The sequence below is a fragment of the Alligator sinensis genome, unplaced genomic scaffold, assembly GCF_000455745.1.
Source record: "Alligator sinensis unplaced genomic scaffold, ASM45574v1 scaffold1008_1, whole genome shotgun sequence".
Classification (NCBI taxonomy): domain Eukaryota; kingdom Metazoa; phylum Chordata; order Crocodylia; family Alligatoridae; genus Alligator; species Alligator sinensis.
Genome location: NW_005842013.1, coordinates 431,436 through 450,735, shown reverse-complemented (window position 1 = coordinate 450,735; position 19,300 = coordinate 431,436). Strand labels below are relative to the sequence as shown.

General features: G+C 52.3%; 1 protein-coding gene across 1 annotated transcript in view; it reads left to right on the top strand.

The window, feature by feature from the left end:
* The window catches only part of CAPN5 (calpain 5), a 92,730-nt gene that overhangs the window by 67,445 nt on the left and 5,985 nt on the right, over positions 1 to 19,300 (top strand). Inside the window, exons 5-12 of the mRNA XM_025202059.1 lie at positions 6,907 to 7,115; positions 8,638 to 8,830; positions 10,675 to 10,868; positions 12,340 to 12,417; positions 13,414 to 13,609; positions 14,645 to 14,767; positions 16,457 to 16,653; positions 18,033 to 18,154. Of these exons, the coding sequence (XP_025057844.1) occupies positions 6,907 to 7,115; positions 8,638 to 8,830; positions 10,675 to 10,868; positions 12,340 to 12,417; positions 13,414 to 13,609; positions 14,645 to 14,767; positions 16,457 to 16,653; positions 18,033 to 18,154 (1,312 nt within the window). The remainder of the gene's footprint in view (positions 1 to 6,906; positions 7,116 to 8,637; positions 8,831 to 10,674; positions 10,869 to 12,339; positions 12,418 to 13,413; positions 13,610 to 14,644; positions 14,768 to 16,456; positions 16,654 to 18,032; positions 18,155 to 19,300) is intronic.

The window sequence follows — 19,300 nt, the reverse complement described above, 5'->3', positions numbered from 1 at the left end:
GGGGGGGGGGGGACACTATTCTCCGAGATGCCTCCCTGAGTCCCGTGAAACATCTGCAGGGTTTGCTTTGCCTTCCGCTGGAGCTGCAGGGCTCTGCCTCTCTGAACATCAGGCTCAAAAGGAGTCTCCTATCACCCATGAAATGAATGCACCCTGAGCCCCAGGACAGCTGTGCCTCCTGCAGACCCACTGGTCCAACCCTGGGCGAGAACTTGAGGATTTAGCCTGCTGTTAATCTCAGTGGCTCATCTCTTCCCTGCAAGCAGCCAGCACCTCTCTCTGCCTTTGCATTACTGGGACACAAGCAGAGCACTGTTACTGCCTGGGGATTTTCCTAGCTGAAATCACTTGGAAAATCAATCCACCGCAGCATCCAGAGCTGGAGAAACTCTAAGAGCAGAAGCAAGGGGTTTTCTGAACATATATAACCCTTTATAGGCCAAGCCCAGGTGTGAGTCTTTTTCAGTGCTCCCCCTTTGTAGAATACATGCATGTACAGTACAGGTATATGAAAGCACAGAGAGCTATATTAATCAATAACCTGGTGTACAGTTCTGTGACTTTGGACAGGATGTTTCAAGCCATAGGCTAAGGCACTTCTTCTGTCCCAAAGAGTCCCCTGCTAACACTTAAACTAGGCACAGAGCTTTGTCCTGGGTGTGCACAGAAGCTGCATGGTCTAGAGGGAAGGCTGCAGGGCTGGAAGTCAGTTGATCATGGTTTTCCTGGCTATACTGCTGTCAGTGGGCTGCTCTGTGCCTCAGTTTGCCTCATCTGTAAATTGGAGGTGGTGCTATGTTACCCTCCTTTGTCAAAAAGTGCAGGAAGTCTAGGGAAGTGCTAAGGATCGTTATTGCTGGTCCCCTGGTCCTCAATCAAGGTGCACCTGAGAGCAAGTGTTTGGAGGACACAGCATTAGGAGCTGTTCTAAAGCTATATACTCTGCATGCAAACCAAGACCTCGGAAGGGTCTCGGTGGTGACAAACCCACCTCCGCTTCATCCTCATCACTCACGGTTCCTCTGATATAGGAAAGTTGCACTGTAAAGGAGGGGGAAGAGTTCGCCCCTTTGTCAAAAGTGAGGTTGGGACTTTGTGCCAGACGATGGTGGAAGCAAGTGGAGCAGGAAGCACTGGATTTCTTGGCAGCGGTTTGGGGCAGAAACATGCTGGAGAGGTAGGCAAGCTGGGGATACCGCATCTGTCCTGGGCTGCAAAGAGCTGCATTCCCCACAGTGCTGGGAGGCAGACTGGTCCCACCAGGAGCATGTCCACGGTCACCCCTGTGCTGCTGCAGAATTTGGTGGCAGCCTGCATTCGTCTCCCGCTCTGCATCTCACCTGTCTCTGTCCACAGCCAGGCTCTTGTGCAAGGGTGCACCCAATCGACAGGAAGAGGAGCCTCCCATGATTAGTCCTGGAGCCCTGGGCTATGTTTTATGTGAGTTTCTAATAGAAACCCACTACGTGTCTAGTGTCACCCTCACCCTGTCCTCCTCACCCTAGCCACTACAAAGCCTTGGTCACTGATGCTCTGGTCACAGCTCTGTACGGGTACTCTGCTGTTCCTTCATTGACTTCCACGCTGCTGGGTGTGCATGTGTGTGCAGTGCAATATAAAAGCCTTGTCCTTATGGATCCTCTGCAGTGGAGACTGTGTGTGTCTACCATTGACCCAATGTCTCTGTTTAAAACGCCCATAGCATATACACAATAAAGGAGAAGCCACCATGTGTTTCAACCCACAAGTATTTTTCTAGGTGATTTTTTCCCCCCCCTCCCGGCTCCCTCTAATAAATCACAAAGTTTGTAAACATATCGTGTAGAGCAGGGGTTGGCAACACACAGCCCATGGGCCACGTCTGGCCCGCGGAGCCACTGGGTCCTGCTAGCAGAGCTGGGGAGCTTTGCCTATGCCCGCTCCTGTGCTCATGTTCGTGCCAGGCAGCAAGGAGCTACACTGGGGCTGGCCAGCTTCCAGCTGCACCCGCACCACCGGTGCTTCTCCCAGCCCAACATAGGTCGAGTGGTTTCAGCAGTGCATTAGTGCCAGGGTCTTTCCATGAGTCCACACCAGAGCCAGGCAGCTGGGAGCTGCATCTGCACTGCCATCACTCCCCCCAGTCCCCTACTCCCTGGCTGCAGCCTGGGCACGGCTTCCAGCTCCCAGCTGCCTGGCCCTGGGGTGGGAGGTGAGGAAAGCCCCCCCCTGCCACTGATGCACCATCGGAGATATGCGGTCCATGTTGGATTGGAGCTGAGTTATACCAGCCCGCAGCCTGAAAAAGGGTGCTGGCCCCTGTGTAGGATGCTTATTTGGATGTTTAGGCCTTTTTGGTGTGTGAGTGTATGTGTTTGTGAGTGCCTAGGTGTGTCAGTTTATGCAAGCTGAGGGTCTGGCCACGTGCAAGGCCTTGACCTTGTCCAAATCCTCTGCAGAGGAGGGTTTCACCCGTACTCTCCCCAGATCTCGCATGATAGGCCTCCCCGTCAGAGCTGTGGGCTCCCCGTGGGAGAGCCCTGCTCCTCACCTGCTGGTAGGAAATTACATCCTGTTATTCCTCCTTCCACACAGAATCATTTCTCCAGGGTCACAGATGTCTTGTCTCCTAATTGGTAATTTTTTAAACGGGGAGGGTGGGAAAAGATCACATTGAAGATCAGGTCTGGGGACTCGCATTGATGACATCCCTGCTATACTTACCCCACGCCTTCTGCTGGGAATCTTGATCCTAAACGGAGGGTCACGTCTCCAGGATTTGGGAGCCCCATAAGCCAAAGAGCCGGGACTGGGGAGGTGACTTACCTGATTTGTTCACACAGCACTCGCTAATTCCCATGGTTCCTGGGTGAACTCTCCAAAGCAGCCTCTTCTCTGACTGTGCCAAAGTCACGGTGAGAATAGAGGGGCTGTCCCAGGGTGAATGGCAGGTCAGTGATGCATAAGTTGGCCCAGGTGATGCATATGTTGGCCCAGGTGACCCTGAGCTCCAGGGTGTGGGTTGAGGGGTAGGTCAAATTATAAAATCATAGAAAATTAGGGTTGGGAGGGACCTCAGGAGGTTGCATCTAGTCCAGCCCACTGCTTGAAGCAGGACCATCCCCAACTAGATCATCCCCGGCAAGGCTTTGTCTAGCCAGACCTTAAAAACCTCCAAGGCTGGATATTCCACCACCTCTCTAGGTAGCCCATTGCAGTGCTTTACCACTCTCCTAGTTTTTCCTAATATCCAACCTAAACCTCCCTTGCTGTGGCTTGAGCCCATTGCTCCTTGTTCAGTTATCTGCCACCACTGAGAACAGCCCAGCTCCATCCTCTATTGACCCGCCCTGCAGGTAGTTACAGGCTGCTGTCAAATTCCCACTCAGTCTTCTCTTCTCTAGGCCAAATAAGCCTAGCTCCCCCAGACTTTCCTCATAAGTCCTGTGCCCCAGCCCCTGAACCATCTTCATTGCCCTCCACTTGACTCTCTCCAACTTGTCCATATCCTCTCTGTAGTGGAGGGCCCAAAACTGGACACAGGACTCCAGATGTGGCCTCACCAGTACTGAAAAGAGCAGAAGAATCACTTCCCTTGATCTGCCTGCAGTGCTCCTACCAATGCAGCCCAGGATGCCATTAGCCTTCTTGGCAACAAGAGCACACTGCTGGCTCATACCCATCTTATTGTCCATTGTCCCCCCAGGTCCTTTTCTGCAGAGCTGCTGCCCAGCCAGTCACCCCCAGCCTGTCCTGGTGCATGGGATTGCTCCCTCCAAAGTGCAGGACTTTGCACTTGTCCTTGTTGAACCTCATGAGATTTCTTTTGGCCCAATCCTCCAATTTATCTAGGTCACTCTGAATCCTAGCCCTACCCTCCAGTGTATCTACTACTCCCCCCAGCTTGATGTTATCCATGAACTTGCTGGGGGTGCACTCCATCCCATCTTCCAAATTGTTAATGAAGATATTGAACCAGAGCCCTGGGGCACGCCACTTGATGCCAGCTGCCAACTAGACATCGAGCCATTGATTACTACCCTCTGAGCCTGATGATCCAGCTAGCTTTCTATCCACCTTACAGTCCATTCACCCAGCCCGTACTTCCTCAGCTTGCTTGCAGATAACCAAGCAGGGCCCAGCAGGCCTTGCCCATACCATTCCCACTACGTTTCTCTAGCCGTCTTGCGTCTCTTCCAGCCCACCTTCCTGTAGCAAATGACTTGAGGTATGCCTCCACGTTTACCAGCTGGACCCCAGCTGTGTGTGTGCCCACAGCCCTCCCTGCACACTGTGTGTGTGTGTCAGGGCACTGCTGGCTGCCCTGGTTACTAAGCAAGTCTTAACCCTGGATGCTGGAGGTGTTTGTAGCAACTCCACAGCTAAGGCTGCTCTGGGATTTGTCCTCAAATCCCTCTGTGTCGCGCTGTAATGACAGAAGGGCCGCAAGGATCCCAGCCGCTGCTTCAGTGCCAAAGCTCTGCAGGGGCAAAGGCCTCCCTGTCTGCCTCTGGTCTCTGCTCCCTCTAGGTCCACCTGTCCCCCAGCCTCCAGGTACACACCACATTGACTCCCGTAATGTCTCATGGAAGCTGTCCAAAGTTGGAGTAAGCTGGGGAGGGGGATCTGAAATGGGGGCTGTGCAGTAGGATGATATACTAGGCATATGAGGTGTAGAAAGTGGGGAAACAGGGTCACAAGTGGGTGAGGCTGAGATGGAGTAAGGGGAGTATGGCTGGCTGGGTTGGGGAGTATGGCAGGTTGGAGCCGAGAGGAGGGGAGTGTCTATTCGAGGGCAGCACTGGAGAGCCGGGACATACACGGAGGTGCTGGCACGCTGAGCATTGCCGACACGACGCCTCGGCGCGTCGGAGAGCAACGGCAGCAATGCAGCAGGGATCCCTTCAAGTGCAGACACCGCAGCACTGCAGGCCTGGGCTCCCCAGATCCCCCCAAGCTGCCTGCGTCCTACTGACTTTCCATCCCAGCGCTTTGCTGGTGATACCCTGATCACAACGCAGTTCTCCCCCCGCACACCCGTCACCCTCAGCTCCCCTGCCCTGCCATCCCCCTGCCCATGTGGCGTCAGGAACAAAGCAGGCAAGTGGTGAGTGGAGGGGTCTAGCTAGCAGGATTTCCCCTTCTGCTTTGCACAGGTGTAAATGATCCCCCGAGCTATGATCCCCGGAGCAGGACAAGGCAGGGACAAGGCACATTGGGAAGGCTGCTTGGGGACAAGGCACATTGAGAAGGCTGCTTGGGAAAGCTGGCCAAGTTCCTCCTGGTCTCTGAGTCCCCAGCCTTGCTCCCAATGCCATGAAGCTGCTGTTGACTTCATGGTGCTGAATATTTTCACTAGTATTTTAGGCCGAAGAGGTGGAAACGGAGGTGTCCAACCTTGATGTTTCCTTACAGCACTTACATTAGGCAGGTGTCAGAGCTAACACATCCGCTTGCCGTGGTCGGCTGCTCTCTGCCATGAAAAGCCATCCGTGCTAAGCTTTTGACCAGTTCCCAGGGCCTGCATTAATAGTGTGTTGATTAATGCCACGGTAATTTATTAGCACAGCCTGCAGTCAGGAGAGACTCATGGGGGGATTTTGCTCAGTGCTATCTGATCCTTTGCTGGCAGCTTCCCAGAAGGAGAAAGAGGCATCTTTATTAGCAGAAGCCACTCCTGGAAAGTACCGCGCTCCTGAGAGCACCCGGTTCTCAGTGTTCCCGTCGTGCAGTCTGTATCGATCAGGTCTCATTCTGAGATCAAGTTAAGCTGATGCACTGTCATACTGATGGCCTCATTAATATCTCAAGGTGTCTCTCCACTCCCATGAACACTTAACACCAACGTTTGGATGGCCTCTGCTGCCACCGTGGAAAACATGAGGAGTTCTGAAGAGAGGGCGCCGTATTTACTAGCATACCACACACACCTTTCCCCAAAAAATCAGTCTCCCAAAAGTGCGGTGCACCCTTTAAGCAGGGAAGCTGATTTTCTGTCCAGAATAGAAGCAGCCTGCTTTGATTCCTGCTCCGCAGCGCGGCATCAGGGGCATTACTTCCTCAGGCAGCCGACAAGGTTATTTGGGTAAACCTGGTATCTTTTATTAGACCAACTCAAATAGTTGGAAAAATTCTTCTTTGCAAGCTTTTGGGTATAAACACCCTTCATCAGGCTGAGGACGCATCTGCAGTTGGTGTGCGCTCTTCCTGAATGGCGACAACCTATACCCCTGTAATCAGGCAGCTGAGGAAGTCATTCGATGTAATGGTTCCTTGTTCATCACTCCACGGGTGGTAACGATTGTCTCTCCTGTATAATGCTCTTGATGTTCCACTAATCAAGCTAATGATTCTTCGAGCCATTTTCCTATCAGCTCCGGCACCTTCCCAAGCTCTGCAGTAGCTGTGGAGCTGCTCTGTGGAGGCTGTGCTTATCACCAAGACCCCCCATGCCTCTCGTCCTTGTGGCCTAATCAGACTGACATCATTATTTAGGGCTCATCAGCATTGCACATTATACTGCTAAGTGGGTGGCTCCAGGGCCCTTCCAGATAATGCTGTAAATAAATAGGATTCAGGTGCCGGGGGGCCTAATTCTCCTCTCTTCCACCAGTGTAAATCTGCACTGACTCTGGTGGCATCGCACCGAAGTCAGGGCCAAAACTTTGTTGTAACAAACCCTTGCTATAAGAACCCGCCGCAGCCCCTGTTGAGCCTGTTTGCAGGCAGCTCCACCCTCGTGTGTTCACATTCAGCCTTGGCGAGGAGCTGAGAAGGGATCCTGGGCTAGGTGGACTATTCAGAGACCCCCACTCTCCTGCTCCCCCATTTGCAATGAGATCCATTTCACACTTAACACGGTGGAGCAAAGAATTGCTTTTCCATAACAGGCAGGTAACCAGATTGTCCCATCCCTTGACCCCTCAGGTCATCCCGGACTGGAAGGAGCAGGAGTGGAATCCCGAGAAGCCCGAGAGCTACGCCGGGATTTTCCACTTCCAGTTCTGGCGCTTCGGCGAGTGGCTGGATGTGGTGATCGACGACCGTCTACCGACGCTTCACAACCAGCTCATCTATTGCCACTCCAACTCCAAGAACGAGTTCTGGTGTGCACTGGTGGAAAAGGCCTATGCCAAGTAGGTACACGGGTGGCTGTAACCCCGGGGACTGACTGGTAGCAGTGGTGGGTGCTCCCTGTGTTTACCCCTATTGGAGGCAGTGGTAATAGTAGTTAGAGTACTGCTCTGGTGCTGGGAAGGTCCAGTGTCTTCCCGTGTTCTTTGCATGACAGCCCATAGTGCTTTGTGGGTTTATGGGATGTAGTTGGTAGCCGTGTTGGTCTGAGACAAGAAATGCAGAAATCTAGATTTTTTTTTTGCAGTTTCCCAGTTGGTCTAATAAAAGGTATCATCTTTGAACCAAGCGTTTTAGATTTTTGCATTTCTTCTTGTGGTTTTATGGCACTTGGCACTATGCTTATAGCAGAGCCTGGGATGTAGGAAGACCTACCCACACAAAACCACCTGCTGTTTGGGGGAAGCACCTACAACTTCCACTCCGGTCGTCACCAGCGTGCAAGAGGAGGAGAACTCACTGGAATGGAAGATGTTGGAGGAGCTGCTGGGTTGTACTTGCCAATAGTAAAAATAATAACCACATCACAAATCTCCAAGGGCCTAACTAATGTAACCATGGCAAAAATATATATAAAAACCTTATACTTCCCTGTTTGCAAAATGAAGAGAGCTTCAAGAGATCAAGGTCCATATCTTTGAATTTGCACACCTGAGCCTCTGTAGCATTTTCTTGGTTCGCAAAGGCTCTGAGCAACCATAGTTCACACTGGTTTGAGTTGTTTGGTTTCCAAAACATCTGTGGATAGAACTGACCTCCTGACTCCACTCCTATGCCACAGACACCTCTGTCTTGCATTGGTATTAATTCACTAGAAATGTTCAACAAGAGAAGACACTTGCCTAGGGCAGCTGTTCAGATGGGGACCAGAAAGTTTAACTGCTTTGCAGGTCCTGCAAACATTCAAATATGTTGTGAGACCTCCTGCGCTTGTCATTTCCCCTTGAGCTGGACACGGAGTGGGAACAGTACTTCAGCCTTATCTCTAGATCCCATTTATTCAAAACTACAGGGCAAGGGACAGTCACCAAACTTGTCTGAACTTCAGGAAAGTTTTGCTTGGAGTTTTCAGTGAAGCTCCAGGGTGGCTGGTGGTTCTTAAAGACTGTTATTGTATTATGGTATCACTCAAAAGTCCCACTGGGATCAGAGTCCCACTATGCCTGGCTGAGGCAACCATGGAAAGAGACAATCCACATCCTGAAAAGTGTCTACAGGCTCAAAGCAGCTGAACCGGTGGATGGGGGTGAAGCCTTTGGTGAAGAGTTGGCTCAGCTTTGTTAGTTATGGGCATGTGGTTTTTGGTCGGGATCTGTCTTTTAGTTAGACCTGGGGTAAAAGGGAGGGAGGAAGAGAGTCACAGCAAAAAGTCACTTCTCCAGCCTGCTTGCTATGCCAAGCAAGTCTATAAACCTGGAAGAACCCAGTTTATAGCGACACTGTTGGGCCTCTCCTTGCTCCTGCTGTGAGCTTTGTGTGATTTCAGGCCACCTCCTTTTCTCCTTCCCTGCTTCCTCCCCTCAGGTTGTCGGGCTGTTACGAGGCCCTTGATGGAGGCAACACAGCCGACGCACTGGTAGATTTTACAGGTGGCATCTCGGAGCCCATCGACCTGACCGAAGGGGACTACATCAACGATGAAGCCAAGCGCAACCTCCTCTTCGAGCGTGTGCTCAAGGTGCACAATCGGGGAGGGCTCATCAGCTGCTCCATCAAAGTAAGGAATGGAGGGTGTCGGTGATTGCACTGCAGACCAGGCGAGAGGTCTCGGTTCAGGGTCTGGGTCTCGTGCTGGGCGCCGAATGCACGACATGGAAAGAGGGTTCCTGTTCCCAAGAGCTTGCAATCTCAGTAGACCAAATATGAGCCTGATGCTGCAGTCCCTCAAAAGTCAGCTCTTCACTGTCCAATTTGGTTACTGTCTGATACTGTTCATTGGGGAAGCCAGCCCGGTGCCCAGCATTTATCTGTTACGTCATTCCCTACCGGACATCCTACCGTCTCCCTTCTTCCCTCCTCTGGAGGTGTCAGCGCTTGCTGAACGCAGCGGGGCAGCAACCTCATCTGCCATATGCACACATGGGGGGCCTTCAGCTACTTCAGTGGCACTCCCCTACCTGGGCTGCCATAGGGGGCTCATCTCCCATGGGGCTGGTATCTGTCCGTGGAGGGTGAAGAAGAAAGAGGACCAGAGTTTAGGATAGAGAAAATCCCATGTGGGTACATGCACACAGGGACACACATGCACAGCCTGCTCTAGATGTAGGAAAGCAGCAAGGTGATGTTATGGCAGCCCCTATGGTCCTCTTTGCACTGCAGGAACCCCTTTGTGGAGGGGCCCCCAGGGAGGCAGCCCTGGCCTGGGAGATCCTGGTGATGCAGGGCCCAGAGGGAGGACAAAGGCCTCTTGGCAGGCAGCTGCGACCTTCTGGAGATTCACTGGTGTTTAGGGATCATGGAGATCTGGTGGCATGTGCAGGGCATGGTGCAAGTGCAGGGCATGGTGTTGGTGGCCCACACCATGTAGGCAGCTTTGGTGGGCCGCCCCTTACCCCCATGAGCAGCACCTTATGCCAGGGGCAGTGCTGGCACAGGGGTCTCAGGTGCAGCAAGTTGCCATTCAGCTTGGAGAGCGAATTCAGACCCTCGCTATCATCTGGAAACTCTCGTCTTGTGCTTTGTGTTGGCCTGAACGCTGCTGGATGGGAGACGGCCAACACCCGTGTGCTTGGGACCCATGGCAAGGGCTTGTCCTATGCAGAGGCTGGGAATCGGCTGGCATTGGCTTCCATGAGACCACAATCACGCCCTGACAAGGGACAGGGAGCCCAGACTGCCCATCCCCAAAGAGTCAGCATTTGTCCTGTGTGCGGGTGCCGGAGGGCTCCAGGATGCCCCTACACAAACAGCCTGGCAGCCCCATGGGGAAAGCTGGTGATATGACAGTGAATGAATGAGAGCGGCTTGCACTCAGTCCATGAACTGGGGTGAACTGGCAGCTCTGAGTGTGCATTCGCCTTCTGCATCAAGAGCGTCCTCTTGCATGGCCCAAAGTTGCCATTCATGATGCCCTTACCCCATCCAGCCAGTTGACCCCAGCCCTGTCCTGAAGCATGAGAGTGTTTTAGCCTCCACCATTCATCCAGTCTTGGCCCCATCAGGCCACAAAGCCTAGTTAGCAGCAATCCTGGTAGTGCCCCAGCCACCTAACTCAAATACTGCAGGTAACATAATCTCTCCCCAGTGGTGATGAGCTAGTGATGATGACTATCATGCCAGACCAGATATAACCACCTTGGACTTTATAGTGGCCTGGTTTTCTGTCACAGATTCACCGAAGTTTAGGGCTGGAAGGGACCTCATGAGATCGTTGGGTCCAGCCCCCCTGCTCTAGGCAGGAAAGACTGCTGGGGTCAAAAACCTCAACAAGGTGTGCGTCCAGTCTCCTTTTGAAGATCTCCAGGGTAGATCCAGGTCATGACAGAGAGAAAAATAACCTTTCTAGTGTGCAAAGTCCTGATCATTTTTGTTTTTCCCTTGACCGTGTCTTCCCCTGGTCAGGCGACCTCAGCAGCTGACATGGAAGCTCGCCTGGACTGTGGCCTGGTGAAGGGCCATGCTTACGCGGTGACGGATGTGCGGAAGGTGCGTCTGGGCCATGGCTTGCTGTCCTTCTTCAAATCGGAGAAGCTGGACATGATCCGTATGAGGAATCCCTGGGGGGAGCGGGAGTGGACCGGCCCGTGGAGCGATACGTGAGTAAGATTGTAGCCACGCTGCATGGAGGCGACTGTGAGCTTTCCTAGGACAGGTGGGGGTTCCCCAACCCCTGACAAGTCTTAGCCAAAGTCCTTTATGTTTGTGGGGCCTGTGGTGAGACAAGAGGCTTGGCAGGTGGATGAGATGGGCCTTTACTGACAAACTTTGGGAAACTTGTTGTCTTTTGATAGTGGAAACTGTTTCTGGTGCTATGCAATATTTCAGCCAGCAACATTACGTTCAGTTTATCCAGTGGTCCACTGCTGTAGACCTCTTCGTGGCTGTAGTAGCGGTTTGCAATGGGATTGGGAAGAGCTTATTCCTACACCAGGAGCCTCTCAGACCATGTCTAGTCCATCAAGGCCTGGGTCAGATCTTCAGCCAGTTTATAAGTGACGAGGGAGTGGAAAGGAGAGGGTTAAGTCAGGGTTAAGCCCTTCAGTGATGGACCAGCCAAATGGTCCCGAGCTGAACTTGGCTTATGACACCCCAGAAGGCCCCAGTTCTGTTTGGGGGGTCAGATGGAGAACCGTGAGCCAGCTCCATCACTCCCCGAGCCCTGACACCCTTCCTGGGGCCTCTGGGAGTTAATGGTATGGAGATGGCAGTCACAGGGAGTCTTTCTCTGCCACCAGCTTCCTGACAACTTTATGCTGCTGAGGCTGCAGCCAGGGCTCTACCAGGTCATCCTATAGTACCCAGCTTGAATTTACAAGCTCCTCTGCCACAGCTGGCTGAGTGGGTAGCCTCCATGAGACGCAACCAGCAAACCCAGCCGAGTTCAAGACACAGGGGTGGAGGGAAATGTGAGCTCTGAGCCCTCTTATCGTTAGCCTCATCCTTGGCAGCTGACCTAGCCAGCAGCACTAGTCTGAACTAAACAGTTAGAAGAGCGAGGTAGTGCAGTAGGTGCCTAGGGAGGTTGTGGACTCTCCATCACGGAGGTGTTCAGGAAGAGGTTGGACAGTCACTGATTGGGGTTGATCTAGGTATAGGATTTCCTTAGCATTTCCCAGGCTTCTGGGCTGAGCTGGTTGCCACAAGGGGCTGGGAGGGATCTTTTTCTCTCTCCTGCTGCTACATGTGTCAGGGTTTTTTTTTAAGCCTTCCTCAGAGGCACTGGGTCATTGGCGACACATAGCGGGTGCACGCTGGTGCATATGCACCCCCTGAGATTGGCAGTGCACCCTTGCAAAAAGTGCCAGCGGTGGTGCCACCCCTCGCTGCCGACAGTGCCATGGCCACTAGCCAGGCTGCACTAGCCTTCTGCCATCCTGAGATTCCCCTCTGTGCCCTGCCAGGGCAGCTCTCTGTCACCTGGGATGCACTAATAGGCTTAGCTTTTCATAGGCCTAGGTCTACCTCTTACCATGCACCAGCATGTACTATACAGGCTGCTGACCACTGGAACCCCAGCCCATGTGTACCCTTTTAAACTCACATTAACAGTCCCCTTCCCCTCCACAGCTCTGAAGAGTGGAAAAAAGTGAGCAAAAGCGAGAGGGAGAAGATGGGGATGACGGTGGAAGATGATGGAGAATTTTGGTGAGTCCCCCCATTGGGCTTTGTACATGGTGAAGGACAAGACAGGGTAAGAAGTTACTTCCACCCAGTTCCCACTGAACTGGAGTGAATCCACCACACCTAGCAAAGGGAGACTGGAAAATCATCCAGGCTTTACAGACACCAGTGACAAGTCAGATTTATAGCTCCAAGGGACCGTGTCAGGCCTTCATCTCGACAGTGTGCGTCTTTGACTCACTCTAGCGCAGTGATTCTCAGCCAGGGTGCCACACCAGTATTAGCACTGTTGGGTGTGCGAGCATGATTTAAAGGTTGAACCCAGTTTTCCCATAGAAATGTATAGTGTTAAAAGCATTCTGCCCTATTGTGGTCCTCCCAAGCAATTTGCAACAGAAGAATTGCTCTTTTATTTTTCCCTAGTCAAAAAAAATGAATGAAAACCAAGAGCTGATGTTTTCAAGGGGGCCTCCAGTCTCATGAGGTTGAGAACCACTGCCCTATAGCATCTGAGCTGGAAACAAGGTTTTCAGCTCATTGTCCTTTGGGGATTTGGCTGTTTAACTAACTCCTTTTAGCTCTTTGGAGACCCCCATCTTTAGTGCCCTCGGTTCAGAGCCTTCTGAGAGGGTCAGCAGAGCTGGTTATGCATGTGCCCTGTATATAATACAGGGGGTAGATAATGTACGTAAGCATGGGAAACCGGGACGAGATCCCTGTTCCTTTGTTTCCAAAGCTGCCAGGCTCAACCACTAGAGCTAGAGCAGGGCTGTCTAGAGCATTGTCCATGGGCCATGTGTAGCAGGGAGGTTCAGGGGTCCCATGGTGGGGACCCCAGGAAGCCTGTGCAGCATGTGCCTGCAGCCACTCAGAAGTTGGAGAGTCCTGAGCTAGAGGGTAGTTCTCATTGCTCCTACCAGTAATAGTTTTGCTGTAGACCCTCAGCTACTTGAGGCAGCCTCTGTATCACAGCTGACCTAACCCATACGACTCAGGGCCCCATTCTCACTCCTGTCGTAGGATGACGTTTGAAGATTTCTGCAGATACTACACTGACATCATCAAGTGCCGGCTCATAAATACGTCATACCTGAGCATCCACAAGACCTGGGAAGAGTCGGTGCTGCAGGGGGCCTGGACTAGACACGACGACCCCTTGAAGAACCGTAGCGGGGGCTGCATCAATCACAAGGACACCTTCCTGCAGAACCCCCAGGTACGGAGCCAGGGAGCTGGGGAGGCCTGCTGGAGGTCACCTTTGGACCTCAAAGGGTTATAGGAGCCTGCTCCGTCCAGGAGATTGAAGGCTGAAATGGCTGCCAGACGCAATGGGAAGGTTTTGTCTAACAAAACAGCCAGATAGGGCTTCAATCAGAGTTTCGTGGCCTCCAGTGGCATCTCTTCAGCTGTTGTTACTGTGCTGCAAGCTCTGTTTGGAGCTAGCAATGAGGATTTGGCATGGTGTCTCCATCCCAAATTAACACAGGCACAGCCCTTGGGCAGGGAGCAGAAGGATGGATTAGCAGGTGCAGCTTTAGCCTCACATTTGAGAGACCTGGGCACCAGGTCCCTGCTGGGCTGTAGCTTTCCTGCATGATCTCAGTCTCTGAACATCACTGCCTCTTCAGGAAACAGCTCTCCCTTATCTCATGGGGGGATAAGTTCATTAAAGACGGTGGGGTTTTCAGGCACTACAGGGCCTAGATGAATTTTGTACGGCTTTTCCCCGCCACCATCCCCTGCTTCTCCAGCTGCCGGCTTTCCCCAAACAGTACTGGGATGTCACATAGAAGCAAGTCCCACTAATTTAGGGCCTGTCTACATTACAGAGTGGCTGCCCCTTAGACCTGTGCCCCTGGAGGTAGGCCAGCAGAGCACCCCGAATGGAGATGCATTGTAGGACAGCAAAAAGGGTTATCTGGTACCATAATTACACATTTCTTCTGGACGTTAGGTAAGACAGCAGGAGCCTCCTTCTGTCTGCAAAGTGGCATAGCTGTGGTAGTAGGGGAGGGGTGACCTTTCCACATCCTATTTCTGCAAGCCCTTGCAGGGTAGACCAGACCTCAGTCTGCTGAAGAAACATCCACTTGCTGGATTCAAACCCAGGTTATCTCCAGCAGGGAACAAGCTGTGGTGACCCTCAGTAGGGCTCAGCCTTTCCCAGCCCGCTGCTTTGTGCCATCAGTGTTGCCCCTGGGATCAGAAAGCCTCTCACCATCCCCGTTCTGGGCTGTGTTGTTTTTTCTAGTACGTGTTTGACGTGAAGAAGGCAGAAGACGAAGTGCTTATCTCCATCCAGCAGAAGCCAAAACGGACAAGCCGCAAGGAGGGCAAAGGAGAGAACTTGGCCATCGGGTTTGATATCCATAAGGTAGGTTGCAGTATTAGGGCCCCAGGCCTGGATTATGACTGCCTCTGGTTAAAGGGATTAGAAGTGGGGGGCTGATGGCTCTGAGAGCTTCCCCCTGTTAAGTCTGATTTAAACAGGCACTGTGGATACTTATCTTATTACCTGGACTAGCTTTTGTGACCCCCTTATTGTTCATTCGCTTTTCTTTCCCAGCATTGCCCCCTCTTGCTATCTCTCCCTCTCCCCTTCCCCCTGCCTTTTGCATTCTGATTTCTCCCTCCTTCCTATACAGGTACTCCTCACTTAACATCGTCCCGGTTAACGTACTTTCGTTATTACGTCGCTGATGTATTAGGGAACATACTTGTTTAAAGTTGGGCAGTGTTTCATTATAACATTGTTTGGCCGCCGCCGGCTTGAGAGACAGGCAGTGAGATAGGGCCACCACGTGCATGTATGTACATGCGCATGGCCCCAGGCAGCCTGCAGAGCAGCTGCAGGGAAGTGTGGGGGGAGACGGGGATTGAGGGCCCTGTAGGCAGAGCTGTGGCTGCTGCCAGCTCTGCCTTGCTTTGCTCCCCCACAGCGTGGTGAGCAAGACCCAGCATGGCAGGCAAAAGCAGAGCCATATGGGGATCTCCTTGCCAGATGCTTGCCCTGGCAATGCGCCTCCTGCGCGCAGGGCTGCAGTGAGGGCAGTGGTGCAGGGCTGTGCCCCTCAAAACAGCAGCATGAGCAGGGGGTGCATCGCCAGGGCAGCGGGGGGGGGAGCTCGCAGTGGCGTGGATATCCTTGCATGGTCCCGCTGTCCCCAGCCACGCCGGGTCATGCCCACAGGGCTGCAGAGGCCCCGGAGGAGTGAAGCAGGGTGGGAGCCCACAGCATGTGTCTGCCCTGGGTACAGATCTGGGGGGCTCAGGTCCCCCCTGCCCCCTGGGAGTGCGCACGGCAGCGGGGAGTCAGCCCTCTGCCTCTCGCTTCTCTCCCTGAGCGTGCATCAGGGGAAGGGGGCTGTATATAATGTCTTTTGCCTGGCGAAAAAAATTTCCCTGGATACTAACCTCCCTATTTACATTCATTCTTATGGGGAAATTGGATTTGCTTAACATCACTTTGCTTAAAGTCGCATTTTCAGGAACCTAACTACGACGTTAAGCAAGGAGTAGCTGTACCCTGTTTTCTGCACTTCCTTTCGTAACATCTGATGAAGTGAGCTTGGCTTCATGAAAGGCTGTGCTCTGTATATATCTCTTATTTAGTTCGTCTATAAAGGTACATATCTACCTTGCCGTCTAAGAAATTAGGAGCTCCATTTGTTAGCTCCATTGAAGTAGGATGGGTTAGGAGAGCTAGCGGAAAAGCGGAGTAACACACATACACACTAACACCCCCAAAGCAGAGAGATTGCCCCTGCCAATAGAAAAGGCACACTGCAGCCCCCTCCACATGTGTGAGTGTGTGTATATACCCTGTACTAATCCTTGTGTGATGCTTGGTCTCCCTTTAGTGACTGCACTGTATACAGAGGTTCATGAGCCTGCTGCTGCCATTAAGCTCATGGAGCCAGCTTGTAGCTCAAGCCCTAAAGACTCTTGCTTTTAGAGCCACGCATCAGGGCTTTCGTCCCCTGCAAACACAGTCACCAAATGCATCATGACAAGCGCTCTCATACACCCGGGGTCTGCGCACCCTGCTGTGATCTCTGCCCAGGTGGAGCTGAACCGGAGCTACCGGATGCACATGCTGCAGCAGAAAGTGGCCAGCTCAATCTTCATCAACTCCCGGAGCGTGTTCCTGCGGACAGACCTGAAGGAGGGCCGCTACGTCATCATCCCAACCACCTTCGACCCCGGCCACGAAGGGGAGTTCCTGCTCAGGATCTTCACAGATGTGCCTTCAGACTGCCGGTGAGGAGCCTTCCCCCCTTCTCCACAGCAGCTGGTGGTGCCAGCCTCTGGGCTGAAATGGTGTAGGTGCCTGGCACCTGGTGATTGGGCACCTTTAACGTAGAGAAGTAGGGCCCTAAGCTAGGCAGGATCAGCCCTATCCAAACCATCCTGTACAATCCATAATCTAAATACTACATGAGAGTACCCTGAGCCAACAGACATAACACCCTAGCCTGCCCCAGGTAATGCAGAGGAACCCCGGCAGCCAAAGTCCTGCTTCTATAAAAGCTTGTTAATATATGTTCAAGAGATCCCAGGTAAAGGGCTATGCCCAAACCCCCATAGTCTGTACGGATCTGATCATGGGGGGAAAATTCCTTCCTGACCCTAAATGTGGTGTCGTTCTGACCCTGAATAAAAGGACAAGACGCTCTAGCCAGGAACCGCCGGATTTAAATCCCAGCGGGAGCATTGGCACACCCAGTCACAATCCCCAGCCTTGGCTGCAGCTAGCATTCAAGTAGGGAAAATGAGGGTAGGAAGGGACCTCAGGAGGTCACATCTAGTCCAACCCCCTGCTCAAAGCAGGACCAGCCCCAACTACACCATCCCAGCCAAGGCATTGGCCTTTGAGGAAAGCTTAAAAACTCCCTGACACATGTAGCAGATAGGCAGGGAGGGGTAGCCAGCAACCCCCAGAGCAAAGCCTCCTCACAAACCACTTGAGGAGCTGCTGGTTGTTGATGACGGGTATCTGGGTGATCTAATGGGTTAAAGACCTGGTATCTAAACCGAGGTGAAGTTAGTGGTGAAGGGAAGGGTGATCCATTGATTACAGCCTGGGACCCAGGATACCCAGGTTCAATCCCTGCTCTGCCACAGACTCTCTGTATCTCCTGGGGCGGCTCACTTTGACCATCAGTGATCCAGGTCCCTGTCTTTAGAAACAGCTCATGAATTTTCCTATCTCCTCGTTCTGGGTTCTTCAGAGGACACATACTAAAAGAGATTAGGCGCTTGTGTGCTCTGGGGATGAGGACCAGATAAAAGCAGTAACTGGGGAAATGGGGTAGAGCTTGCTGCTAAAATGGGGCTCCCTCCCACACTGCAAGTGGTGTGGAGCCCCAGCCCCCTGCCTGGTTTTCCCCACCACTCAACAGGATTAACTTTTCGGTCACCAAACCCATAGCGGGGGTTTGCATCGTCTTCCTTTCACTGGTGACCCAGTGTCAGGAACCGAGATGCCTCACGTCCAACCCCAAAGATGTCCTGAAAAATCTTGGGATCTGCCTCTGACCACAGAGCGATGGTGTGCCAACGTGAGAGAGAAGCTCAAGGCCCATGAACTCTGGGCTTGGTAACAGTGAAGATTTAATTGCCATTGATCTCCTTTGCAGAGAGCTGACCTTGGATGAGCCTCCTCACACCTGCTGGAGCAGAATGTGTGGCTATCCACAAATGGTGTCCCAAATCCATGTCCTAGCAGCGGCTGGGCTCAAGAATCTGGATTCCCAAGGAGGTATTGGCCTTTTATTTCATGTTCTGTCTAGGCACCAAGGAACCGGGACCTGGCTGTTTTGACTGGAAGGGTTTAGGACCAAGCCCTTTTGGTTAGCAGGTTACATTCCAGACCTACCAGACACACAAGATGCCCACCTTAGATCCTTGGATGTTAACAGAATGGCTTTGGGTAGTCATATCATCACGCTAGGTCACAAACAAGGGAAGGAAACCTTAAAGGGCAGGAGGCTCAACAGGGATCAAATGGCATAGACTCATAGTCATAGAAAATGAGGGTTGAAGGGACCTCAGGAGGTCACATCTAGTCCAACCCCCTGCTCAAAGCAGGACCAGCTCCAACTAGATCATCCCAGCCAAGGCTTTGCCTAGTCGGGTCTTAAAAACCTCCAAGGATGGAGAGTCCACCACCTCTCTGGGTAACCTGTTCCAGTGTTTTACTACCCTCCTAGTGAGAAAGTTTTTCCTAATATCTAACTTCAACTTCCCTTGCTGCAGCTTGAGCCCATTGCTCCTTGTTCTGTCATCTGCCACCACTAAAAAAGTCCAGCTCCATCCTCTTTCAAATTCCCGTTTCAGGTAGTTGAAGGCTGCTATTAAATCCCCTCTCAGTCTTCTCTTCTCTAGATGAAATAAGCCCAGTTCCCTCAGCCTCATATTCAGTTTGTGGGCAGATGTTTGCCCTTCGTTGGGGCACACAAGCACAGACCCTTTTGGCAACATGGTGCTGTGCATCCTGCAAGCAGAGGATGGCCCTTGTGTCTAGCAGTGATCTTGAGGTCTTGTCATCTGATGGCTTCAAACAGTGCAGGGAGATTTGTTACCTGCAGGCATGACCCATGCAGGGCACAACAGAGTTGCTGGGCAAACTCCATGGTCATCAAAACCAAGGGTGGGAGTCTTGATTATGCCAAGGTAAATCAGGAGCAACTCCATTTAATGCAAGCTAGAATCAGTTACCTAATGGCTATGGCCCCCCTTTAGGCATATAAAGACTTGGCTTCTAGTCCCAACACTGCCACTGACCTACAGATTATCCTTGGTCAAGTTATTTGCCCCCCACCATTCCTGCACCACTTGTTCCCCTTCCATTCTTGATTAGGCACCTGGATACTACACTTTTGAGCCTTGTGTGAGAACCCGTGTA